Here is a 27,737-nt window from a genome sequence, read left to right as displayed (position 1 = left end):
GGATGCCTCGCAGCGCTCGCGAAGGCATTCAACGGGATACTCCAGACCGGACACTTCCCCGTCGTGTGGAAGACCGGGAAGATCGTGGTTCTACCCAAGGCGGGGAAGGACCGCCGACACCCGGGAAGCTACCGGCCCATCACGCTACTCTCGCACATCGCCAAGCTGTTCGAGCGACTGCTGCTGCGGAGACTCGCGCCGCATCTGCCCATGCGCGAGGAGCAGTTCGGCTTTCGCAGCAGCCACTCGACGTCGCTCCAGCTGGCGAGGGTCCTCAGCTACTTGGCCAGTGAGCTCAACAACCGGCACTGCACGGTCGGGGTCTTTCTCGACATGGAGAAGGCCTTCGACCGTGTATGGCACGCCGGGCTCCTGGCCAAGTTGATTGCCACGACAGCACCGCCCGCGTATGTGCGAGTGGTAGCGTCGTTCCTGGAAGGCCGGAGCTTCTTCGTCTCGGTGGACGGGGTGGATTCCCAGCCACGCCTAATCCGAGCTGGAGTACCCCAAGGCAGCTGTCTGTCGCCGCGGCTCTACGCGGCGTACACGGACGACATCCCCACCCTCCGCAATCACTTGCGTGAGGGGGAGGAGGACGTGCTGTTGGCCCTGTATGCGGACGACAGCGCGTTCTTTGCATCGTCGTATCACCAGATCGTCGCCACCAACAGAATGCAGCGTCTGCTGGACTTGCTACCGGAGTGGCTGGACAAGTGGAGGATGGCCGTCAACGTTGGGAAGACGGCCGCTCTACTCACCGGCGGCTCCAGGCCGCTGCGTCAGCTGAAACTCCGAGGCCAGGACGTAGAGTGGAGGACCTCAGTTAGGTATCTGGGGGTCGACATCGACCGGAGACTGCGCATGGTTCCCACGGTCAATCGTGCGGTGAGCCATGCAGCGGCAGCCCGGTCGAAACTCCATTCCGTCTGGTCATCAAGACTACCCCTCAGAACCAAACTGATGGTCTACGGTGGCTACGTCCGCTCGCGCCTGACGTATGCGGCCCCGGCCTGGTACGCTCTCTGCTCGGCGCACCAGGCCAGAAGATTGCAAGTCCAGCAGAACCGCTGCCTGCGCCTGATCGCAGGAGCTCCGTGGTACGTCAAGAATGACGTACTCCATAGAGACACCAGGACGCCCACCGTGGAGGAGTACGTGCGCCGACTGGCGCGCGCCATGTTTGCTCGCGCGGACAATGGCGCGTGCGTACACCTCCACGGGATCGCACCCCTACATGCGAGACCGCCAGAAGGGCGTCCTCTACCACGCGAGCTCCTGCAACCACCGCCGAGCCGACCCAGCGCGGACAGTGGTGGCGACGATTTGGACGACGCGGGGGAGGACATCCCATCACTATAACAAAGAAGGCCAATATTAAGGAGAGACCTATCCAAGATGAGACACCCTGAATAAGAGGAAGACCCTAAGGGCACTGTGACCCTGGCCCAATAGAGCCGAAATGATATGACCCCGGAGGCGAAGCCCCGGAGAAGAAAGCCTGGGTAAAGAGGGTAACCTCGAGGCCCGTACCCGGACAGACCTTCGGGCCTGTCAGGAAGACCCGCACACACCAAGTCAGACAAAATTACAGATGCATACAAAACTTGATGAGAATTGGTTCAGTAGTTTCGGAGATACATACCAATAGCAGCGCCACCTACCAGGTCCGATTGAGATAAAAACTACCCTATCTCCCAAGTTGAACCAAATTACAGATGGTTAAAAAATTTGATAAAAATTGGTTCAATAGTTTCAGAGTTATATACATTTAAAATTGTCATTGTGAACGCCCACCGTCGTAATCCTTATTGGGGATGAGTTATCCTAAAATCCGTTCATTGATCATTTCTACATCACATATAGGAGATTCGTAGCAAATTTGGAATCGATGGGAGCTATAGCTTAAAAACGGGAATTTTCCATTGTCCACAAGAATATAATAAGTAATGTGAAATAGCTAGTTAATACCATTTTTACTGTATGTAAATTAAAATAAAATGCGGTCTACGATTAAGATCAATTTAATCATTAATAACTTACGTAAAATGTGCCCTGATATATTACTTAACATGAACCTTATTGAATAGCAATAAAGTTCAAATTGACTCTATATTTTAGTTAGAAAACGTTTTTGAAAGAGAAAGAGAAAAGAAAAGGCATGTTTTTAGGTTTTTCCTGGAAATTATTCGAATTTTTCTCGCCGTAAAAACCATTCTTGGACTTCAATGAACATTTAAAAGAAAGAATTGGTAAAATTAGTCTAGGCGTTGTTGAGTTATGCGCTTACCAACACATTTTGCGATTCATTTTTATATATAAGAGAAGATATATATAGTTATTATATATTTAGTTCAAATTGACTTTTAAGTATTATCACAAATCTTTTGTATGGGAGTATAGAAAAGTGTTGTTTTTAGACTTTTTCAGGAAATTTAAATTTTTTTTTTTTTTTTTAGAATTTTTCTCTCCGTAAGAACCATCCTCGTACTTCAAGGAACATTTTAAAAAAAGAATTAGCGAAATCGGTCCAACCGTTCTCGAGTTTTGCGCTTAGCAACACATTTTGCTATTCATTTTTATATATATATATATAATATATAATATAATAATAATGATATATATAAAAGCGAAAGGTCATTCATCACGAAATCTCCGAAACTATAACACCTACAAACTTGAAATTTGGCAGGTAGGCTCCTTATAGGATGTAGACATCCGCTAAGAACGGATTTTACGAAACTCAACCCCTAAGGGGGTAAAATAGGGGTTGGAAGTTTGTATGAGAGTCCCATGTTTTTGAAGTGACTTGAAATTTAAAATGTATGCTCTATAGACGATGAGAATGTGTCCAAATAATGTATCTTTAGAAATCCACTCCCTTTTGGGGTTAAAACGGGTGATGGTAGGTTGACTCACTCATCACGGAATCTCCGAAACTATAACAGCTACAAACTTGAAATTTGGCAGATAGGCTGCTTATAGGGCGTAAACAGCCGCTAAGAATGGATTTTACAGATCTCGACCCCTAAGGGGTAAAACGGGGGTTGGTAGTTTGTATAAAAGCCCTATGTTTTTGAAGTAAGAGACTTGAAATTTAAAATGTACATGCTCTATAGATGGTGAGAAGGTGTTCAAATAATGTATCTTTAGAAATCACCTCCTTTTTGGGATTGAAACGGGGGATGATAGGTTGACTCACTCATCACGAAATCTCCGAAACTATAACAGCTACAAATTTGACATTTGGCAGGTTGGTTCCTTATAAGACGTAAACATCCGTTAAGAACGGATTTTACGAAACTCGACCCCTAAAGGGGTAAAATGGGGTTAGGAAGTTTATATGAAAGTCCTATGTTTTTGAAGTAAGAGACTCGTAATTTAAAATGTGCTCTATAGATAGTGAGGAAGTGTCCAAATAACGTATCGCGCCAATGCGCCAACACGTCAACACTCCAATATGCCAACACTCCAACACGCCAATACGCCAACACTCCAACACGCCAATACGCCAACAGTCCAACACGCTAACATGCCAACACTCCAACACGCCAATACGCCAACACGCCAATACGCCAATGCGCCAACACACCAACACGTCAATGTGCCAATACGCCAACACGCCAACACGCCAACACGCCAATACGCCAACACGCCAACACGCCAACACTCCAACACGCCAATGCGCCAACAGTCCAACACGCCAACATGCCAACATGCCAATACGCCGACACGCCAACACGCCAATACGCCAATGCGCCAACACGCCAATACGCCAATGTGCCAACACGCCAACACGCCAATGTACCAATACGCCAACACGCCAATCTGCCATCACTCCAACACTCCAACACACCAACACGCCAACACGCCAATACGCCAACACGCCAACACTCCAACACGCCAATACGCCAACACGCCAATGTGCCAATACGCCAACACGCCAACACGCCAATACGCAAACACGCCAACACGCAAATACGCCAACACTCCAACACGCCAATACGCCAACACGCCAATACGCCAACACGCCAACACTCCAACACGCCAATACGCCAACAGTCCAACACGCCGACGTGACAATACGCCAATGCGCCAACACGCCAACACGCCAATACGCCAATGCGCCAACACGCCAACACGCCAATGTGCCAATACGCCAACACACCAACACGCCAACAGGTCAACACGCCAACACGCCAAAACGCCAAAACGCCAACACGCCAACAGTCCAACACGCCAACAGTCCAACACGCCAACATGCCAACACGCCAATACGCCAACACGCCAATACGCCAATGCGCCAACACGCCAACACGCCAATGTGCCAATACGCCAACACGCCAATACGCCAACACGCCAACACGCCAACACGCCAACACGCCAACACGCCAATGCGCCAACACGTCATCACTCCAACACGCCAACCAATTAATAGCAATACATATCTTCATAACCACGCGGACGTAGTCGCGGGCAACAGTTAGTGTATTATAAAACAAAGTCCCCAAAAATATATGTGATCGATTCCCTCAAAATCTACTAGACGGATTTTCATGCGGTTTCACCAATGGAGAGAGAGCTTCAAGAGGAAGGTTTACGGAACGGCTAAGCCGATTTTGATGAGAGTTTTACTGGAAGTTTACCGGGAAAACTTTGTGACACACTGATTTCAACGCGGGCGAAGCCGCGGGCACAGCTAGTATATATATATATATATATATATATGTATGTATGTAAGTAGTGTGTGTGTATATGTATATGTATTATATCTATATGTATCTATGTAAGTGTATGTATTTATACCTGTAAGTATGTAATATGTTACAGTTCTTTAGCTATTACGTTATTAATTCTTGCACTGTGTTCCCCGCTATATGACACTCTCTCTCATGAACATTGGTTGACTGGAAGAGATCTCTTCTAAGAGATAAGTCCACCTTTGCCATCAACTTTATGTATAATTTTTCTGTACATTATTTTTAGTGCAATAAAGTATATAATAATAAAAGGTAACCCAAGTTAGGCAGGGGGACCCAACCTGAATATAAATAGTGATGTGACAAAATCAGTATTTTGGAATAATAATAAGAAAGGCATGATTGCAAGAACTAGTAGTTATGAGTGAAAAATCCGAACATTATAACATTCATCAAAATTTCAAAAATAGAAAAACAAATATTAGCTGACAGGACAAAGGCAAAAGACAAATTAAAGTTTAAAAAGACATATTAAATAACGAGAGACCATAAATTAATTTCGAAAAAACAGAGAAGATATATCGTAAAAAATAATATCAAATGTATCACAGTATACACTCGTAATTACTATTATGTTTATTTGTGTCAGCGCAGCTGGTCACCTCCACCAGCAGGCCCCTTTTTTCCCGTGGGTGTCGTAAGAGGCGACTAAGGGATAGCACAATTCCAATCCCACCTTGGAACTTAAAAATCCGACCGATGGTGGGATAACCATCCAACTGCTGACTTTGAAATATACATGCCGAAGACGGGCAGCAGCGTCTTCGGTGCGACAAAGCCAGCCTTGCGGTCACCAACCTGCCTGCCTAACGTGGTGACTATGGGCAAAACACATGAGTTCACGCCATTTTTGATATGAACTTGTGAAGGCCTATGTCAAGTAGTGGACTGTGATAGGCTGAAATGATGATGATGATGATATTTGTGTAATCTATTTCGATTATTGACTTCATAATCAGTGTTTTAGATAATTTTTGTATACTTCTACTAAATTCATAACTTTTTTTACTATAGATGTATTAACTGACTTTGGGATTTATAAAAATAACAATTCTAGTTTCGTCACTTCAGACAACTCAGATTCACTCCTCACACGGTTTGCTTAAGCTGAGGTAAGGATTTTATTTAATGAGGTGGCGAATGCTAGCGCGACCCCATTCTCGCCCCACCCAGGCGGACGACAGCTCACACGTGGTGGTTTTTTAGTCAGTAGGAGTCTGACATAACCCTCTGACGCCCCCGCGCTGGATGGTATCCATGATAGATTTTCCCCAAGTAAAAAAACACACATAATGTACATATGTATATTAAAGAGATCATAATTATAATAATTGGTCACGTAAGTTCTATAAAATTTTCTCTGACCTTTCCTATCTCTACATAATCAAAACTGCGGTCAATAAACCAGATGAAACCAAATTGATAGTCAGCTTCTCCCTAAGGCTTTTGATCTTTTAACCTTTACATACATACTGTGCGAGACTGACATTGGTATTCTAAAATTAGTGTTTCAAGGGTTCTCTGTCTTCTATGAATCACAGGAGAAATAATTTAGCGTATTTGTAATGAGAAGCCTTCTGATTTATCTTTGTCTTGCCATTGAGAATCTGACTAATATCAAAACTATAAAAAGATAAATTTAAGAGGTTTGTTTATACGTTCTTGTAGGATAATTTATGTATCTACTGATGTGGTTTGGACCTATAGTTTGAGAGAAGAGGTGAACATTAATCCATAGTCCCAACATATGACCGCTTGGCGGTAACCATAGTTGTCAATAAACTCAGAATATACATATTGTAAAAAAAAATTGACGCCTAGTGAAGTGGGGTTAGCTCTTAATAAATCTGAAACTACTGAACCGGTTTCGATAGCTTTATTTTTGCAATTACAAGTTGAATTGTTTACAAATGCCAAAGATTGTAAAATGAGCTAAATTAATGGAACAGTGGTCATAATTTTCAATAAACGTGAGACGGACTCATAGTAAATCAATAAATAAATCTTTAGAAATTCCAAAAATGCGAAGAATATTAGAATAATACTGTAGAATACGAATATTCATTTCAAAATACTTTTTCCTTTACGATTTTACAAGATTTAATTTACAGATTACAACTTTTTTATAAACAGAAACAAACTTATTTTAATGTAGCGGGGTTTTATGTTCCTACGTATTAACTATTAGTGTAAGTGTAAAAATAAATACCAAGTCGAAAAGCCACTTATGTAATCTTATATATAAAATTCTAGTGTCACAATGTTAATTACAATACTCCTCCGAAACGGTTGGACCGATTTTTATGAAATTTTGTGTGCATATCGCACCGATTTTTCATACCCCTAAGTTATGAAGTTTAAGGGAGTTAATAACCACAGAGTACTATGATATAAAATAACATATATAGCGAAACAACGTTTGCGGAGTCAGCCAGTTATACTTATAAAAAAACACTTGTGCTTTCTTATGGGAATAAGTATTGAAATGACGTAGCCAATCATAGTCAGTTATTACCGGCAGAGCATACGATTTTAATAATCGCCCACGATTTTTACACCGCGTGCCTACTTCATGAATAATGTATTATTATGACCAACTGTGTGAACTTGATAGCGATGCCTACACGCTAATATGTAATGGTATGTTTGTTTTATCCGTTGGTTAATCACGCTTTATTTACGGATGTCCGCAAATCATTTACATTCTGATTCTCTGCGATAGTCATTATTAACATATATATGTATATACTTTATTACTGAGGCAGGGCACCGCAGATTATTTCCTGCTCAAAATATGGAGCACCCCGATTGGGGTAGTACCGCGGCCTTACAGATCACAGCTAAATAATACTGTTTTCAAGCAGTGTTGTATTCCTGTTGGTAGTAAAGTGACCAGAGCTCCTGAGAGAATTGGTGATAGGGTCGGCAACGCGCTTGCGATGCTTCTGGTGTTGCAGACGTCTATAAGCTACGGTAATAGTTTACCATCAGGTGAGCCGTATGCTTGTTTGCCGACATAGCTTTATATATAAAAAATCTAAAATCTGATACAAGATAACGCCAGTGTTAAAATATTAAATGTTAAAATTACACGGTGAGACATAACTTTGGGATCTACATGACACACGCTCTTGTATAATAAGTACCTACTATTCCATCTCTAAGAACTCTAACTTCTATAAAAAAATGAGTGTGCTTTAAACCACACATTTATCATTCATTTCAGCCTATTGCAGTCCACTACTGGACATGGGCCTCCACAAGTTTACGCCAAAAATGGCGTGAACTCATGTGTGTTGTCCATAGTCACCACGCTGGGCAGGCGGGTTGGTGACCGCAGAGCTGGCTTTGTCGCGCCTAAGACGCTGCTGCCCGTCTTCGGCCTGACCATTTCAAAACCAGCAGTTGGATGGTTATCCCGCTATCGATCGGCTCTACAAGTTTTAGGGAGGTAGTGGAACTATATCATCCCTTAGTGGCCTCCTACGACACCCACGGGAAGAGACGGGAAGAGAGATAGGGGACTTTAGACCATACAGCTGAAGTCAAAAAACTTACGAAACATAATTCTTTCTCTTTCTATCTTCACTAACTTATATTTCCTCCTCAACTTCCGTTTGCCTCGCCCGATCACACTCACTTTTCGTAACTCTCTCGTCACGCATTCACTAGCTTAGTTCCCAAGCCAGGCGTGTGTAAAGAAGCCTTTTACTTCAAAAAGGACTATAGTATCAAATATTGAATCCGTATTTTGATATGGAATAAATTTTTAGTGTATATTTGTACAAAAACAAAAATTGGGAACCAAAAATTTACTGACCACATAGAATGGTACAATAATACCAGGTCGTTTGACCATGAAAGAAAGGCCATGACCATGAAACATTACACCGTGACAAATAGGAGCAAAACAGTAACTACAATTGTCACCAAATCAGACGAATATCGAAATAAGTAGATACGTAAAATAGGTACACCTACAGAAGAAATATTCGCAATGGTTTAATCTATTATTTATTAAGCATAAATGTTCCTCTAACAACCTGTGAATTTACGAACATTGCAAGGTATTGCCTATTCAGGAGGTCCAGTTTAAGTAGGTATATTACAACTCTAAAATATTTCAATAGTTCTTTAAAAATTGAAATCGGTCACAATAAATTAACCCGTACGAAACGACAGAAATACCTATGGTACTCAAACTGTTGTTTTCTATTACCTACACTGGACTCAATGAAAATAACATAAATCGCATATTATAATTTTGGATTCTGGGCGCGCTTGACAGCAGTCTCTACCTAATCGTGTAATATTGTAACCTTAGTGCACTGTATAAGCCGCCGTGGTTTTTGTTGTATGATATAATTTTATACTGATGTAATTTGATACTAATATATGATATAATTTTATAATAATGACGATAAATTTTATGTCTTGTTTGTTTGTTTGAACGCGCTTATCTCAGGAACTACTGGTTCGAATTAAAAAAATATTTTTGTGTTGGATAGTCTATTTACCGAGGAAGGCTATAATAGGCTACAATTATTTAAGTCTAATTTTTTTTTCAAATTACCGCAGGTGAAATCGCAGGGCACAGCTAGCTTTTAATATAGGCAGACAATATATTGTCCAAAATGTGGAGCACTCTGGCTGGTGTAGTACATCAAACTTACGGAAGATCTCAGTCAAATAGTTCTCCTCTTAATTAGTGTTGTACTCATGCGGTGAATAAGGCAGCCAGAGCTTCTGGGAATGCGCTATATTGTCACCGAGGGTATAATCAGCAATACGCTTGTTGTGCTGGCATAGTGTTGCAGACTTCCTTATACTGCAGTACCAGCTAGCCATCAGGCGGACCGTATACTAGTTCACCACCGTCTTTTTTGTAGCACTAGTAAAATAACTAAACTTCTGTAAGCTCTAAAACTTTTTTTTAATTTACTATATAGAGGCATCTTTCGCGGCTATAAATTATCCATGTGCACATCACGGTGATGATAATGCATGTATGGTATTATCTATCCATCAAATCATCTTTCACCTTTTGTATATTATGACTAAATCCAGGACGTAAAAAGAAACTAGATTCTAGACAAGCAAAAAAAAAAAATAACGATGGTTAAAATCAACATACCTAGATATTTTAAGTAAAAAATTACCTAAATTGCTAATTGCATGAAATAAACTACGTAAGTAAGACATCGTGGGTCTTTTTACAACATCTTTAAATAAGGTACAAAATTGAGGTACACTTTTTAATTCATAACTTCGATATGTAAAAAACGACGAAGATAAAGTCATAATATTTAGTTGTCGATATTTTACCTATAGTATATACAAATGCTAAGTACGCTGTCACGTACTCAATGATCGTGACGCATTGGACAATATAACGCAGCTGATCCGTCGATTTGACGAATTGCTTACGCGTTTGAAAGCCTTACATGACTAAATACGAAGTAATGACGAACTAGTAAGATCATTCATCCACTGCATAATTATCATTTGTATATCTAGTGTCTGGATGTCACGATTGTGGTGCGGCGGTGGACTCGGCCCAGCACACCCTCTAGGTGTACCCGAGCTGGGCGGCGCTGCGTCGTGATCTGACGACAGTCCTCGGAGGGGACTTGTCACTGCCTTGACAGGCTTATTTTGAAAGCACTTTTGTAGCCTACGTGATTTAAGTTTTATTGAATTCTCGACATTACGTTCTATCAACATCACATACACTTTCACAGATAACTCGTGAAAGCTATGAATGCTGCATGTGTGTACAATATTTTGCTGTTAATTGTACACCATAGAAAATTAAACAAAGCCCGCTGTGTGTATCTAGAGCAACCCAAATGCGAATAGAACAATAATTGTACGACACGAGCACTTTGATCACCATAAACGTATACTTATCGTGAGCAAGCATCGAATACGCGACTGTTAGCAGTGAAATTTAGATACCACATCTGATAATTTTTTTCAATATCCTAAACATTTTATTTAAATGCAAAATTAAAAGACTGTTTGTTTTAATGGATGCAAAATATGTTTCAAACCAGGTTTTGAAATGTGATAATATTTGATAATTCATTTAAACAAAGAAACAAGCAAACGAACTTCTCAGATTTATAATATTAGTACCTATAGATAAGATAGATATAAACAATATTATTGCGAAAACAATTTGCACGACAAGAGATCGTAGAAATAACTTGTATGTAACTATGTATATTATACGTTTAACAAAATATATGTACTCTACTAGAAATGATTTAATTCACCGCTGTCCATTAAACAATTATACAACGATAAAATTTTATTTTAATATAAACATTATGTATTCCTATCTTTCGTCCGCTGTGGGAAAGCGGGCTGGGTCTATAAAATGCCGTGTAAAGGCATCATAACAAACAGGGTGAATGACTGCTCGCGCAATTACCGCAACCGCATCATTACTGGACTAGAGACGGTACAACGTGTCTTCGCTATAACTTCTCATTTTTACTAGCAACTTGGTTAAGATCGAGTTACCCCTTGTACCTACTTGTTTTTAATAATTTTTAACATCTTAACAATGGTAAACATTGTTAAGTTTCAAAGTTCGGATCTAGATATACAGAATTACAGACCTCTGACAAACGGATGGATAGTGCGTCAAACAGTTGAGTTCGCCGTTCGGAGTACGTGTAGTTTGTAGGAATAAAAAATAAGAACAATTAAAAAAATATTCAAAATATTAATCATTTCAGTTTAAATTCGTAAATGGAGCATGCATTTAATTTTTGGCGCGAACTTGTTGATGCCTATGTCCAGCAGTGGACTGCAATGGGCTGAAATGATGATGCTGATGATTTTATTTTAAATAAATAATATAACAAGAAAAATAATATTAGATAAAATACTAATTCTAGCCAAATTAATGTTTGCTGCATTTTATTATATTAATAAAAAAGATAAAGAAATACTAGAAAACATAAAATAGCTTAATTCATTCATTCAGCTTAAAAATGGCGTGATCTCATCTGTTTTGCCCATAGTCACCACGCTGGCCAGGCGGGTTGGTGACCGCAGGGCTGGCTTTGTCGCACCGAAGACCGCCCGTCTTCGGCCTGTGTATTTCAAAGCCAGCAATTGGGTGGTTATCCCTCCATCGGTCGGCTTTTTCAATTTCAATGTGGTAATGGAACTGTATTATGCCTTAGTCACCTCTTACGACACCCACGGGAAGACAGGGGGTTGCTATATTCTTTACTGCCGTAGCCACATAGCTACAAAATAATTTAGTAAATATTAAATAGAATGATAACAATAATGTTGTAATAATTTTAGCGAACAGTATGAATAATCGTTCAAAAAACAGTCAGTAGTTTTGGTCAATGCACCTGTCTTCCTAAGAACGCATGTCGATCACGTCCGCATTATCTATAAACTGCACGTGTCCTCCAAGTGGCGCTGGGCAAAATCTTATGTATAATTAAAATGTATTAAAGCTGACTGACTATATTAAAAAAAAACTCTAATCGCGTATCTGTAACTTAAATCCGAAAGGAATAAAATTTTCATCAGTGAAACTGGCCCTAAAGAAGAAGAAAATATCTACAATGTTGTAAATATTTTATGTTATATTTATACTAGATGTGCCCGCGACTTCATCCGCGTGAAATTTAAAAAAAAATATTGTTCAGTTCACAGAGTTACAAATAAATAAATTTCTAGAATAAATGTAGCCTAAGTTACTCCTTATTACATAAGCTATCTGTAAGTAAAAGTCCCGTCCTAATCGGTCCAGCCGTTTCAGAGATTAGCCGGAACAAACAGATAGAAAGACAGACAATTTTATTTATTTGTATAGAATACACACACAAAACTATAGTCAAAATTGGTGACATTCAAATTTCAAACTCATATCGAGTCTATAGCTTGAAGCAAATAATTTTACAAAATTTTTAATCTGTATTCGAACAGCATACTCGTATGTTAAAATATATTTTAAAACAAAGAACAATTTAACTTTTGGCTTTTATTAATAGTATGTATGTCATTATATCTTCGTTAAATCTCCATTGTCCTGCATTCCGTACGTGTAATAATTTGAATAGTGTTGTAATATGTAATTAATTACTAGCAATAACCGCGCGAATAATTAGCACTAAATAATTAAAAAAATTACCGACCGTTGACGTTGTTTCAAAATTAAAGCCGTGATTTATATATTTTTTATAATTAATTTATTTACAAAAACAGAAGCAATAAATTTTTTTGTTGTGGATGCCGGTAGAGCATGCAATTATCTATAAAATGATATATAATTTATCTGGAGTAATTATGAGGCTTTTTTAAAAAAGGGAGGCAAACGTCTTAACCTTAGCGTATTAATGTAATTATAATGCATCAATATTTATAGCCCAAGAGCCCACGACGAACTGACCTTCGTTATTTTATAAACCTGAAAGTTTTTCTGTGCTTGTCTCCTATACAAGTAGGAACGACCAGCGACTATAGAGTTGGGGGTTGTGGTTACAATAGGGAGGTAATAAGTAGTAAAGGTGTATAAAATAGTATCTTAAATTCGTTAAAGTATAAAGCCCAATTTTTTAAATATTTTCTTCGGGATAACTTTACAAAACTTATCATCCATTGCCGGACACCTATGTCAGTTGCCACTCTCTGCCGGGCACCCCTAAACTTTGGTAAATTATAATTTTACTTTCGTTATAAAATAAAGGCTAATTTTTAAATATGTTCCTTGGGGTCTTATAAAAAAACATTACCTTAATAGCCGGACAGTTTTAGTGGTTCTTCATTTTGCCAGACACATTGAAAGTCCGCTGTAGTTGCGAGCGAAAATGCTCAGCCGACTGCGATCTTTTAAGATATTCAGTTAAAAAATATTTTTATTACTTTCTTAACCATGTTATTTAAAGTAAATTTTTTATTGGTAACTTACTTTATTCCATGTGCATTATTCATTTTCTTAAAATTAAGGCAACTTTATGCAAAAGTATTTTCAGTTTGTAAGTTTTCACGTTCGTCTATTGTTTGTAAGATTTTTTTTTTTCAATTTATTTAATAATGTATAGGGGGAATGCACAGAAAAACTTTCAGCTTTTATAAAATAACGAAGGTCAGTTCGTCATGGGCTCTTGCTCTATTAATATTCATTGAAAGAAAAAAATGTGCGCTATATCTTACAATTTAATTCATGCTAAAAGATACTAACATAATAATAAAAAATACTTCTTGCACTATTTGCCTTGCTATATAAAGCACTTACTCATGACCATGGGTTGACTGGAAGAAATCTCTTTCAGAGATAAGTCCACCTTTGCCGTTAGCCTTATTATTATGTTGTTTTTACATGTATTTTTTGAGTGCAATAAAGTTTAAATAGTACATACCTACCTACATCATATAATTTTGTAACGGGTCATAGTACGGGTCTCTAGTACTCCAGTCAGCATCCAAATCATAAAGATTTCAGTATGAAGTCTTTTAAAGACCTCCTATAGAATTGTACCATGACGTCTTTACGTAGCTCATTTTTATGAACTCAGAATTCGGAGTTTTTAATGAACTCATAAATGGGAAGTCAATTTTAATGTTTTGTTGACTCAGTTTTCGTGAACTCAGTTCAAAGAGCTCTTTATTCTGTCTGTTTATTTTTGCAAGTTCAGAAAAAAGGGCTTTTGAGAACTCTCTTTGATGAGATATGAAAAAGTCTACGTTAGGCGGCGCATTCAACTTCTTGAGTAGGCCTTAAAAACGCCATTCAGACGTAGGTTCTGAAGTCATACGGACTCGGAAATCTGAGTTCATACGGACTGACCTAAAATGTCATTTTGCGATCTGGGACTATACATGAGAGGTATTTAGGAAAAAGTTGTGTTTATGAAAGTAACAGAAGCAAAACAATCATTGTTTTTATTCATGTATGTTTGTTTGTTCCGGCATCTCAAAAAATCATAACAAAATTGGATTCGATATCATAGTTGTGATCCAGTTAGTCTATTGTAAAATCTAACGTAGGTTCCATTCTAATACGTCTAACGAAGCTATAATACTATAATCAATTACACGTAGTGATATTAAGCTTTAAACTTCAACAGGAGTAAATAATACTCGCAATTATTATTGAATGTGTTTAAATTAATATTTTTCTCAATATCATATGTAAATTCCAGAATATCATCATGAGAGCCATTCAATTTGGACTTGAAGAGACAAAGGTGTTGAGTTCAAGAATTTGGTTCAACAGCTTAATTCAGCATCTCTCCATATAGGAGAAGGATCGGAGGCTAATCGACCACGCTGCTCCATTGCGGGTTGGCCGATATATTCCCTACCATGAGTAACGATCGCTATCAGGCACGGTGGGGAGACTCACAAGGACATATAAATACAATGGTAGCTTGTCGAAAAATGAAAAACGAGCTTATTATGTGCAAATATTTAATGTAATTGACCACAAATTAATTCATTTATATGAAATTGACCCATTAAATCTAAATTTATAAACAGCATAAGAATTAAATATAAGACATTTAATACAGTATAAATATTTTTCAAAAACAATAAATAACCAGGCGGATTATTATGATTTGATTATAAAACGTAAATTATATTATTATTAACATAAATTATGTAATGATTTATATGTAAAACGGTTGTTCATATGTTTGACTCTGACAGAACGCACCCGTAAAGATGGCGCTTACAGTAGTGCTGAAATATCGGGAAGTCAAATTGAACAACATCAAACATGGCAGACATTATGTTCTGCATATAATTCTTAGTGTTAGTGATTATGTAAGTTTTAATAGACTACTATAAAATTATTTTTTACTCATAAACTTGTGTCAAATGTAATTAGGCCGCCTAAAAGAATAATTCAAAATTAAATAAATTTTCTTACCAATTCAATATTAGTCACCACGTAAGAAAATTTACCACATAAAGTTATTTGTTCATAATATATAAATACAAAAATCAGATAATTTTTTTAAGCTAAGTTCAATCACTTTTTACATGCCACAGCTTATAAAATCATTAATAGCTTAAAAGTTATGTGTCACATATACATTTTATCACTTTTTAATTTAATATACTTTTATTAAAAATCACTTTTAATTGATAATATTATGACAATACCTGATACACAATTATATTTTTAAAGGACTTATTTTAAAGACAGTTATAAAAAAAATCGGAAAGTTTAGAATGAGCCTTAAGTACCCATTTATAGGAACTAGAAAGCATATAATACAAAATATAATAAAGCTTAAAAGGTAATAACTATTACATACACATTACATAATAAATTACTTTTACAACACACAGAAAATACAATAATCATTAAAACAATTACAGAGAGCTGAAGTTATTTAAATTAATCTAAAATTAAAAAATATATAGGTATTTGGAGATGTAAAAGAAAAAATGTTACTGTCAATCTCAAGCTTAAAAAAAAAACGATTAAAAATAATTATCAAAAAACTCTACAAATAAATAAATAATAACAATAAAAACTAATGTTTAGGCGTATTTCACTCATTATAATGAAACAAAATTTTCGGATTTTATCGTGGTTTATTAAGTTATTAGATACTTTACAGCAGCCGTGGTCACGGGAGGACTGCCGTTGTTTGTAAAAAGTTGTTTCATTATAATAAAAAGTAACTTAATTACACAATTTATAAATTATTTTATATATAAAATTAAAACAGACTAATGTAGAATATTTTGTCGATGTAAGTACTTATGTAAATTGTTATTTTTTTTTTTTTTCAACACGTTAAAATGAATTTTAGAGACAAAGAAGTAATAAACAATTTACAAATGTTATATACTTTTTAATTGCAATAAATGATGAAATATAACTCTTTATATAACATTGATAAAAGCCGAACTAGTTACAATCTAACTATGTATATATGAAATGATACTCTTTTTTTACAAAAATTAAGTTTTGTATGTAAAAATAATAAAAAATATGTTTCTATGTTTTATGGATGTATAGCATTGTAGTATATAAGAAGTCATAAGTTTCAGTTGTATTCCTGGAAATCTAAATTAAAATCTAGTCTTTTAGTCACTTTAATACGTCTGGAAATGAAGTTATTATGTACTAATATATATATACTAATTAGCTATTATTAAACTTCGCACGCAAGGCCTCGGGCATAAATATTAAATATAATTAAGGTATCAGTCTTATGAATCTGTGTACCTTTTACAATATAATTCGCAATATTTAAGTTTTAGACTATGTGGCTACGGCAGTATATAGCCACCCCCTCTTTTCCCGTGGGTGTCGTAAGAGGCGACTAAGGAATAACACAGTTCCACTACTACGTTGGAACTTAAAAAGCCGACCGATGGCGGGATAACCATCCAACTGCTGGCTTTGAAATACACAGACCGAAGACGGGCAACAGCGTTTTTGGTGCGATAAAGCCAGCCCTGCGGTCACCAACCCGCCTGCCCAGCATCGTGACTATGGACAAAACACATGAGTTCACGCCATTTTTGGCACGAACTTATGGAGATCTATGTCCAGTAGTGGACTGAGATAGGCTAAAGTGAAGTTTTAGACTATTAATAGGCTGTAAAAGAAATTCTACATACATTATAGCCTGGTTCATATATTCAAAGAACAATACGTCTTGCTTACGAACCGTTAAATTTTGAACATACAAGTGCACGTACGAATCGTTTTTAATCGACTTAAAAGAAAGAAAGTTCTCAATTTGACTGTGTTTTTTGGAGTTATTAGAGTTTACTCCTTAAAATACGATTTTCATATAAGGCCCGGTATGAAAAAATATGAGAAGGAAAATCTATTTAACGAATGGTCTCGTTACGTTTCTCGTTGGGTTCCGATAGACGACGACGTTTTCTGATAACTAACTGTTATTTGATTCATTTATTTATCATTTGATATGGTAGTAATCCTTTTTAGACAGTCGATCTGAAGGAGTAAACTCCAGTCTTGTGTCGGAGCTGACACACACACTTTTTTTTAATATAGGGACCGGAGAGTTACGGCGTATATGTGTACATTAATGTTTCATAACGCTTTATTTAAAAATTTAAATAATTATTGATATTTAGGTTTTATAATACTCAAGTGACATTGCAAAGTTACTGCAATTAAAACCAGATATCATTTAATTTTTTTTATTGATCAGATATGAAAAGCTCGTAAAATGTAACACATATATACCATTAATATATAAAAATTAAAATTTTAACTATAAACTTTATTTTAAAATGTATGCATAGATATATAGACAGCGCCACGGTTCGCTTAAACCGAAAATAAAATCATCATATCAAAAATTTCGCTCTAGCGGGTACATCGTTCCATAGCTTAATTGGCTAGAGCGCCGACACGGTCAGTCGGAGACGCGGGTTCGAATCCCGCTGGAGCGGTCAATTTTTGATATGATATTCAAAAATGTATGCAAATACTACCTAAGTGATAGAAAACCTCTTTATAAATAGACATTGGGTAAATTCATTAACTATTATTTACACTATTATGATGGCAGTTGCATAATTAAGTATAATTGTATTTTTAGGTGATATTAATTGATTTCACATTTTGCAATGTTAGTATTAAAATCATTATATTTAAAAAAATGTTTGAAATCGAATAATGTACGTCTTAAGTAAGCTTAAATGACACACAATGCACCTAATTAAGGAATTCCACACGAGACATTCATAATAAAATATTTATTGATCCATTTTAATACAGATATTAATTTTATTTACACATTATAAAATTAGAATTAGACCCTCTTGAAGCGATGAAGAAAAAACTAATAACATTAAAGCTTTTCTCTTTTACGTTTGTCAGAACCATTGCACTCATACATATTACTACACATCTTTGTTAAAACAATTTTACTTATCTATATAAATAAAATAGGGCATAAGTCGAGAATAGCTCGACCAATTCGGCTAATTTATTTTTTACATGTTCCTTAAGGCCCACGGAAGGTTTTGGTACTAAAAAAATTTCAATTTTTTACTAAGTATTAACTTTTGACATAACGAAGTCTGTCCGGGCAGCTAGTTCAAAATATTTTTTTAAACACTTCTAAAAAGACAGTTTACAAAGATTTTCATAAATATTATTTGAAAAAAAAAAAAAAAAAAAACATTATTCCCTTTATTTAGAAAATAATTAGAGATGCCACTCCTTAGTTACGCTAAGGTTTCCAGACTTCTAAATCCAGCCCTGTTCTTCATAACAAAAAATAACTTGTACCAAAACTAAAATAATATATAATAATAAGTCTAGACTAGAACCGACCTGTTCAATTATGTTCATCGTAGTACTGATGGGCGAGATCCAGTAGCTCCCTGCGCAGTTGTAGAGCTTGAGAACGTAAGTGTTGTTCTCTTGTACGAATGGTTTTGTATTGATCTTCTCTCTCCTCGGTACGTTGGACCACTAGCCAACGGAGGTAAAGTTCTGAAATGACATAATTATTATTTATTTGATTTTACGACCGCTATGGTGTAATGGTGCGTGTGCCGTGTCAGCGGCGCATAAACGCCAAGTCGCAGGTTTGATTGAATCAGTTATAATAGATAAACTTAACTTTTAACCATTTATAATCCTTAGCAATTATGTTTATAGCAAGTTTGGCGTTGGTGGGTTACTTGATTAACTTTTTCCAATCTCCAAAGACTAAATTCTCTCAGAGGATAGGTAAATGAATGAGGTGATAAATACAAATTTCCTATAAGAGGGCAGCTATCCACTATTTATTAACATTTTACGTAATCTGTTATCGACAAGACGCCCGAGAAAAAAGACCTACCTTCCCAAATAACAAAACTCATTGGAGCCACAGAGGGCCACACCACGTTTGGAGTGGGGTCGTAAAGTGGGTTGATGTAGTTCGAAAGTTCCTCGGGCTGGTTTATCCAAGACCATATACTCGTAGTCTGTTCGTACACTCCACGAGATTCTCTTTCAAGATCGCTATCACAGAGAAATGTACCTGGAAATAGAAAAATATGCTGTATGAGATAATCTATAGATAAAAGGTATTGTGCCCCGGGCGCGAGTTAAACCCGCTACGTTACTACATATTAGTCGATAACTGTGATAAACGCTTCGTCATAAATATTATGTACATAATATGTACGAGAACAAATGGTAGGACGTTTATTACTTCTTCGTGCTAAAACTTCTGAACAGTTTTTGATCAGCTTGGTGCTCACTTAGTTGAGACTGCCTCCCATTTTTATCGCCCACTTTGACTTCTCACCATTGATTTTCGACCCCCACTCACTGAGGAATAATAATGAATTTCGTGATAAAATGTATTCTATGTCATGTCATAATCTAGTAGTATAAATTAAAATCGCGAAGTTTCATTCAATTCCATTAAATAGTTTTGGTGCGATGCGCAACGAAAATCAAATTTGCCTCCTCCAAAAATATTATATTCAATATATAATACTCACCAAACTGACTAGCATAAGCGTGTTCGAAGAGAGTTATCAGAAAACACTGTCTGTACTCGAAGCTGCATGGAAATTGCTCCAGGAACTGCCTCACGCAGTCCAGGAACAGGGGGAAGGTTGGTGCTGATCTGGCTTGGTATGGTGCAAAGGGACCACTTTTGAGACGAGTTCCAAATGGGTGACCAGCTTGAAGCCATTCACGTTCGATTAGGGCTTGGAAACTGAAGAAAATGTTAAATTATTAGAATACTCTTTCCTTAGATACTTTCAGTTTAATTTCGAAACTTTTTTTGTTTACTGTTCTAGTCTAAGATCCCATGTCAGATCGACCTTCACTCATCTACGCTTCAGCCTGTAATATCCCACTACTGGGCATAGGCCTCTTTCCCCATGTAGGAGAAGGATCAGAGCTTAATCCAACACGCTGCTCCAATGCGGCTTGGCGGATATATTCCCTACCATGAGTAATGATCGCTATCAGGTGTACATGATAACAACCGGGACCGACGGCTTAACGTGCTCTCCGAGGCACGGTGGGGAGACCCACAAAGACTGCACAAACACCCAGACCACGGCAAACACCTGTATGGCCAATACAAATGTTTGTCATGTGCGGGGATCGAACCCACAACCATCAGCGCAACAAGTACAATCCATGGCTGTAACCGTTGCGCCAACGCGGCATCACTCATCTGCTTAGCGACATTTTTTATGACACCTCTTTGGTATATGTTTAGAAACATATTTTATTTGTTACAATAAAATTTTCGGCCAGTAAACAAACGAGTGAAGGTCCGCGTTACTTGGGATCTGCTACTATTAATGTCGATTGAATGTGAAGAATTTTTAAGAAATATTTTTAGAAAAATATATTCATAAGTAAATTACCCTCTTATAGTGCGGCAGTCGGGATTCAATATAATTTGAACCAACGAACAAACCAGAAGTGTCGCGTCCTCTCCTCGTGTTCCGTGAATAAGGACAGGCTCCGCTTTCTGATAAGAATTTTTTTGAAATTCATTTAAATATGCATCAAATGCAACTTGTAACGTTATCTATTATATATTTAAACGAAATATAAGATAATCATTCAATTTTATTGTTAACTTCTCTAACCAATGAATATTTCTATAACTATGCTTTTGTATACAAATAAATAAAATTGGAGTGTCTGTTTGTAATATTAAAATAACCGCTTTTTACTAAATGCATATGGATGTATACACAGTACATATATAATTTTTGTCTGTCTGTTTGTTCTGGCTAATCTCTGAAACCGCTGGACCGATTTTGACGGGACTTTCACTGGCAGAAAGCTGATGTAGTAAGGAGTAAATTAGTCTAGTTAATCTTTTTATTATATATAAAACAAAAAAAAAATTACTTGATGTATATGCTGTGCGATAATACATGAAGTATGCAGAGCATTTCTGACAGACTCCGGCCACCCACACGACTCCAACCTCGATATCCACTTATCACTCGATACTTCCCGGTCCATGCACACTGAAAGGTAAAAAAAAATGGTCATAACACACTAGACGACCCAAAATATACTCCCATCATTTATCTTGTAATATATTTTATAGCCTAAAGCAGCCTTTCCCAAAGTGGGCGATAACGCCTATGTGGGCGCTGCAGGCCTGAAGGAAGGTAAGAGACACAGAAAAAAAATGGTGGCATTGTGTACAGGCTTGGGGGGCAATTTAAATCATCCTTTACATTAGTTTTTATATTAGAATCGATTATGTTTGTTTTATTTTGAATAAAAGATACTCTGTCTAAATGCTATAAAGTTGCGTTTCAATAATCATTCTCATTGGCAGGTGTAGCCCGTAAGAGTTAACTTGAAACTTGAGCGCCACTGTGTACTACCTACTGCGCTCAGGTCTCAAGTTAACTCTTGCGGGTTATAGTAAAAGTCTCGTTTAGAATTAATGTTTAATCTCCGCTCCTATAGCTCGCAATAATTAATTTAATTTAAAGCTATAGTGGTTTTTAAGTTCGTGAAAAAATGGGGGCACTATAAAATAATTTATCCTCAAAGTGGGCAGTAGATGAAATAAGTTTGGGAACTCCTGGGCTAAAGGCTTAAAGAGACTTAAAAATACAAAAAAAAAACGAGTGTGTGTAAGCTTCAGCCTGTAATATCCCACTACTGGGCATAGACCTCTTTCCCCATGCAGGAGAAGGATCAGAGCTTAATCTACTACGCTGCTCCAATGCAGGTTGGCGGATATATTTCCTAGTATGAGTAATGATCGCTATCAGGTATACATAATAACAACCAGGACCGACGGCTTAACGTGCTCTCCGAGCCACGGTGAGGAGACCCACAAGGACTGCACAAACACCCAGACCACGGCAAACACCTGTATGGCCAATACAAATGTTTATCACGTGCGGGGATCGAACCCGCAACCGCCCGCGCAACAGGCACAATCCATAGCTGTGACCGTTGCGCCAATAATTAAATTATGCCGTATATTACGCCATAAATTTAATTACTATTACACAATGTTGTTTACTTTTTTAATTCAAAATATAAAACCTCTAAAAAATAATTACTGTTATTCTTAGAAAATTTTCGTAAAATCGATCTATCAGTTTTATCAACTGTTCTAAATTGTAGTAAGTGTATGTTTTGTTGCATACACTTTTTTTTTAATTTTAAATTAGTTATAAATAATAAAGTCAGTGAGACACCAACTAGCTATGTTACTGGCTATTGTGCTATGTTATTAACCTTCAATAAGTTTTGAAAAACTCTCAAGGAGTTGCTGCTGATTGTCCACATCGTCCATGGACCGGTTGTATATTTTCCACTGAGAGTAGTTAGATGGACTCTCTGTACCACCTCCTGTAAGTTAAATGAAAAATTTATACATTATATAATCAAATTGGCAGAGTGCATGTCTAAGCCTGGTATTTCATAGCTGCCAGTCATTACTTTTAAAACATTTTACTAGAACTTTCACACAATTGACATTCTGAGCTAAACGTATTTCAATTTAATAAGAAATTACAAAGTATTTATTTATTAAAAGTAATGCTTTATTTCACTATACAGTATCAAATTCAAAAGGCTTTGGGGTTAATGAGAAACGAATTCTCTACCAGTCAATTTTAGGGTAAACACATTGTGAGCAAACATTTGTAGGTGTGCAAAATTAGAAACTGAGCAAACTCATTATGGAACTTGAACATGTAACTAGACAACCCTTAGATGGTTACTATTTTTACAATATTGTTACATAATATTCAGTAATAAGTAAATAAAAACATAAGTTACTTTGAAATAACAGGAAAGCAAATTACAATAAAAGAGTTCAGACTGAATACTTATATACTTAGTGATATCTTACACACAAACTCTGACACGACAAAACAGAACACAACTTATACCCATTATAGCTTTAGTAACAGTAGTGTATGAATAGTAACAAAAAGAAACACAAGTTGTCAAACAATGTTCAACATAATTGAAAATAATATACATTGATTTTATATTACTCTGTATTTAAATTAAATCATGTCTACTCATGCTTTACCAATAAATAATATATTTTTTTACGTATCAGATAATAATATAATAAAATAGTAAAAAAGTTTTATTATTTCTAAATCTTGTACAAGACATTTTAATTGAGTCTCCCAGTGATCAGTGATAAACACTCCTTCTTGTTTGGTTTATATTTGCACATATAATATCGAAATTTGAATTACCTTTATTTTGCTGTTGTGATATAGAATTAGAGCTTCTCAAATCATATATGACTCCTTTCATTCCGATATTGACCACAGTATTTAGTATTGCCTCGTCAGGTCTGCATCGGCGATGCTTTGGACCATACAGTGGTTGACCAGCTCGAAGTAACACAGCCTAAAATTATTTAATTTCTGATGTATGCATTAACTATTGTAATGTATAACTATTTGTATTTATATATACTTATGTCTTGTTTATATCTACTTTTATTAAAAAAAAAAGCTATATCAGCCACCTGTTAACTTTAACACAAGCATTACGTTGCTGACTATAGGAACAGATGACCCTGTGTCAATGTTATAAAATAACAATATACACATAGGTACATATACACATTTAGAGAGATACATTACAATCTGGCTACAGTAAATTTAATTCATAAATAAACTGGATGCGTTACTAATACACACTTGTTTTTCTTAAACATCTCGAGTTTCCCACCTTACAAATTATTATTACACATTTTCATCATATTTTTTGAAATTATGTTATAAGAAAGATAAATAAATATTCATTTAAAATGATTATAATAAATTTAATTATCTTAATATTCATTAGATGCCTACTATGTAAGACAGTAGAACTAATGTTTAGTTCTCACTATCACAGGTTGGCTGGAAGAGATCTCTTCTAGATATAAGTCCACTGTTGCAAATTTGAATATAAATAACTGTACAAAAATTTTAAGTGCAATAAAGAATATATATAGATTATGATTTGACAAAAAAAAGTTTATAGATTGATCCTATCAACTTAATTATTTACAAATAATTAAATAAAATAATTTTATTAAGATTGATTTAAATAAATTTAAAAACTTAACAACAAAATTTAAGTAATTTGGTTGTCGTTTTAATACTTTAATAATTGTTTTACTATATGCGCCTTGAGATTATAACAGCACTATTTCAGTTTATGTCCATGTGTTATTCTAGATCTCCAGCTATCTACTACCAAGTTTCATCAAAATCGGGTAAGTAATTTTTACATAAAAGAGCAAACATTTATCCCTCCTCACAAACTTTCGCATATATAATATCAGTTTAGTGAATCCATACTAATTCCAAATAAAAGAATTAGTTTTATTGTTAATGAAACAAAACAGACTTCAATTAAATAAACAAATAATACAACATAGGCAGATATAAAGTCAAGTAAATACGCATTATTAAAGATTACTCAAAAAGTAGTCATCCGATCCCAATTAAATTTAAATGGGAAGACATCAATCGGTATACCCAAATACAAGTTATGCGGTATAATTCAACATAGTTCAACAAAAAAATAGTTAAGGCGTTATTCGATATAACTCGAAAAGTACTTGTTAGATCTTAATTAAATTTAAATGGCATTAAAAATAAAAACATCAAAATCAGTCCACCCAGTCAAACGTTCTGGGGTAACATACAAAAAATATAAAAAAAAAAACTAATTGAGAACTTCCTCTTTTTTAATAATAAATGAAATAATTCTATTCACCCCATTGTTATGCCTGTAAGATAGCACGGGAAATCTTCCACCTTGCCGAAAAGTAGCTGCTGCAGACAATGTTTCATCATCTATACTTTTAGGGACGACCACACCTTTAGCATATGCAGGGCATATTGTGTAGTTTTGGTTAACTCGGGAAATCCGCCACTCTTCTGTTGCCAATACTTTAGTGAATTCTCCTTCAACACTGGAAATATACAGGTAAAGCTTTAGATTAGGTAAAACCGAATTTCGGGACCGTGGGGGGATGGGGGGGAAGAGGGTGGGGAACGCTACCCCTGGTACCACTGTCACACCTCGGAACCCCATGGTTATGGAGATATCCATGGTTAAAGTTTTGAGGTTAGAAGAAGAATTTCGAAAGTTAGAGGAACCAGCCTCAGCCGCTCCTCTACGCATTCGTTCGCGCGCTTTCGCACGGCGGGCGAGGGCTGCCCTCCCTCCGCGCCTCCGCGGCACAAAAAAAACACTCTAGGGGTAGGACAGACCAAGACCACGTGGACAGTGGGGTGCTCCGATTCGGTTTTGGGTATTTTTCGAATTTCTAAACCTATATTCTAGCACGCAATGTTACTAATTTTATTAGAATATTATGTCTGACGCGTTATTTTTTTTAAAAGTGTCGATTTGTCACACAATGCAAACAGTACGAGCTCAAAGGTATTATAATAGCTTTAAATTCTTCTTCTAACCTCAAAACTTTAACCATGGATATCTCCATAACCATGGGGTTTTGAGGTGTGACAGTGGTACCAGGGGTAGCGTTTCCCACCCTCTCCCCCCCCATCCCTCCACGGTCCCGAAATTCGGTTTTACCTAATCTAGATCTTAGCCTACACTTTATTATGTTCAAACAATTACTGAATATGTGATATACTGAGACAGATCAGTATTATATAGTCCTCCCATGACCATGGTACCGTGATAAAATCAAAAAAAGTTGTTTCATTATAATGCATAATGGATTAAGATAGTGATAGATGTTTAGTATCACATTTATTCAAGAGTAATAATAAAAATAAAAATTACAATATGCTTACGTAAGTAGTTTACTACCCAAACAACTAATACTTTAATTAGTTATTTATTATCAACAATTAAATTCATTTTAATGTAATTAATATTATTGTTATTACATAGAGCAAAACTTTAAGTATCAAAATTATAACTAAATTAAATTTGCAATCTTATTGATGTCCATTTAGACAATTGTAAATTGTAGTAAAATTAGTTTTGAATAGCACATTAACATAACAACATTAAAGATTTGTTGTGACTGCATGATTGGCCTTAAATTGAGCTACTTAACACTAAACTGAAGTGGTTTAATTAATGTTTTTGAAACTCTAATCAGAATGAGTAAATCACATGTTTTAATTTTTTTTTCTTTGTCGTAGACTGTTCTTTTACGTTTCATATTAGAAATAAAATTAAATAAATATTTATTACCTATACAGAGTATATCCATTCTCCATTATAGGATGCATGTGTCTATAAAAAAATGGATAGAAGAGTGTTGGATCTTGTATACTGGCTAGATTCTCAAGTGTTTGTGTTATGAGGTTCAGTTCTATCGTATTGCTGATATCCAATTGAAATATTCTGAGGTCCTTGCATTTCAAGAACACAGATCCGCCCTGCACTACTCCGCCACTGAGTTTGTTTTCTTTTTTTTCTATACTGTCTATATTTTTGTGTAAGAGCTAAAAATTTAAGCAGACACAAGAAATGTAATTTAATACAATTTTCATAAAACACTTAATATTTAATTGAATTTAAGGTACATAATGATAAATATTTTAAACAATTATTGAAATAAAGTTATAGGAATCATAATGTAAATATATGACATTACAAGAGTAGTTTCGAAATATAAAAAAAAAATACAGATTTTTTTTTACTATATTTTACATACCCATAGTTCTCTAACGCCTTCTTTTCTAGAACTTAAAATAAGGTGGTGTCCAGTTATACAGACTGTGCCGTCGACGTTATCATGGTGAGGATATTTTAATATCACACCGTCTAATTTGTTAATAAGTATAAGCTCTATAAATTCCATTAGACCGCTTTTATTGTAACAAGGTTGAAATATTGTTTTCAATGCTTAAACATTATTTACTGCAGTAAATTGACATTTCATCTTTTATCAAATGTCAAATTGCAGTTGTTTAAAATTAATTCGATGTATAAATAATTTAATAAAAATCTAATTCTAGAGGAGAGAAATAGTAATA

At 36.0% G+C, this 27,737-nt stretch overlaps 1 protein-coding gene across 1 annotated transcript; it reads right to left on the bottom strand.

The window, feature by feature from the left end:
* Positions 1-18,730: 18,730 nt before the first annotated feature.
* On the bottom strand, positions 18,731-27,686 carry LOC123660107 (myotubularin-related protein 9). The gene is made up of 11 exons (XM_045595217.1): positions 27,416-27,686; positions 26,950-27,203; positions 25,489-25,687; positions 23,967-24,123; positions 22,987-23,100; positions 21,625-21,746; positions 21,129-21,235; positions 20,241-20,461; positions 19,589-19,771; positions 19,075-19,236; positions 18,731-18,767 (listed from the first exon to the last, which is right to left on the bottom strand). Exons 1-10 carry the CDS (start codon positions 27,560-27,562, stop codon positions 19,079-19,081), a joined length of 1,662 nt encoding a protein of 553 aa, XP_045451173.1. The 5' UTR covers positions 27,563-27,686; the 3' UTR covers positions 18,731-18,767; positions 19,075-19,078.
* Positions 27,687-27,737: the final 51 nt, after the last annotated feature.

This window comes from Melitaea cinxia, chromosome 2 (assembly GCF_905220565.1).
Source record: "Melitaea cinxia chromosome 2, ilMelCinx1.1, whole genome shotgun sequence".
Taxonomy (NCBI): Eukaryota; Metazoa; Arthropoda; class Insecta; order Lepidoptera; family Nymphalidae; genus Melitaea; species Melitaea cinxia.
Note: the sequence above shows the minus strand (reverse complement) of the source record. Positions and strands in the feature narration are given on the sequence as shown.

Excerpts from the sequence above, each read along its gene's own strand:
- LOC123660107 (XM_045595217.1), bottom strand. The coding sequence starts at position 27,562 with ATGGAATTTATAGAGCTTATACTTATTAACAAATTAGACGGTGTGATA. Across the intron at positions 27,204-27,415 it reads AAGGCGTTAGAGAACTATGG|CTCTTACACAAAAATATAGA; the intron begins GTATGTAAAATA and ends TTAAATTTTTAG. Across the intron at positions 19,237-19,588 it reads GAGTTTTGTTATTTGGGAAG|AACTTTACCTCCGTTGGCTA; the intron begins GTAGGTCTTTTT and ends ATGTCATTTCAG.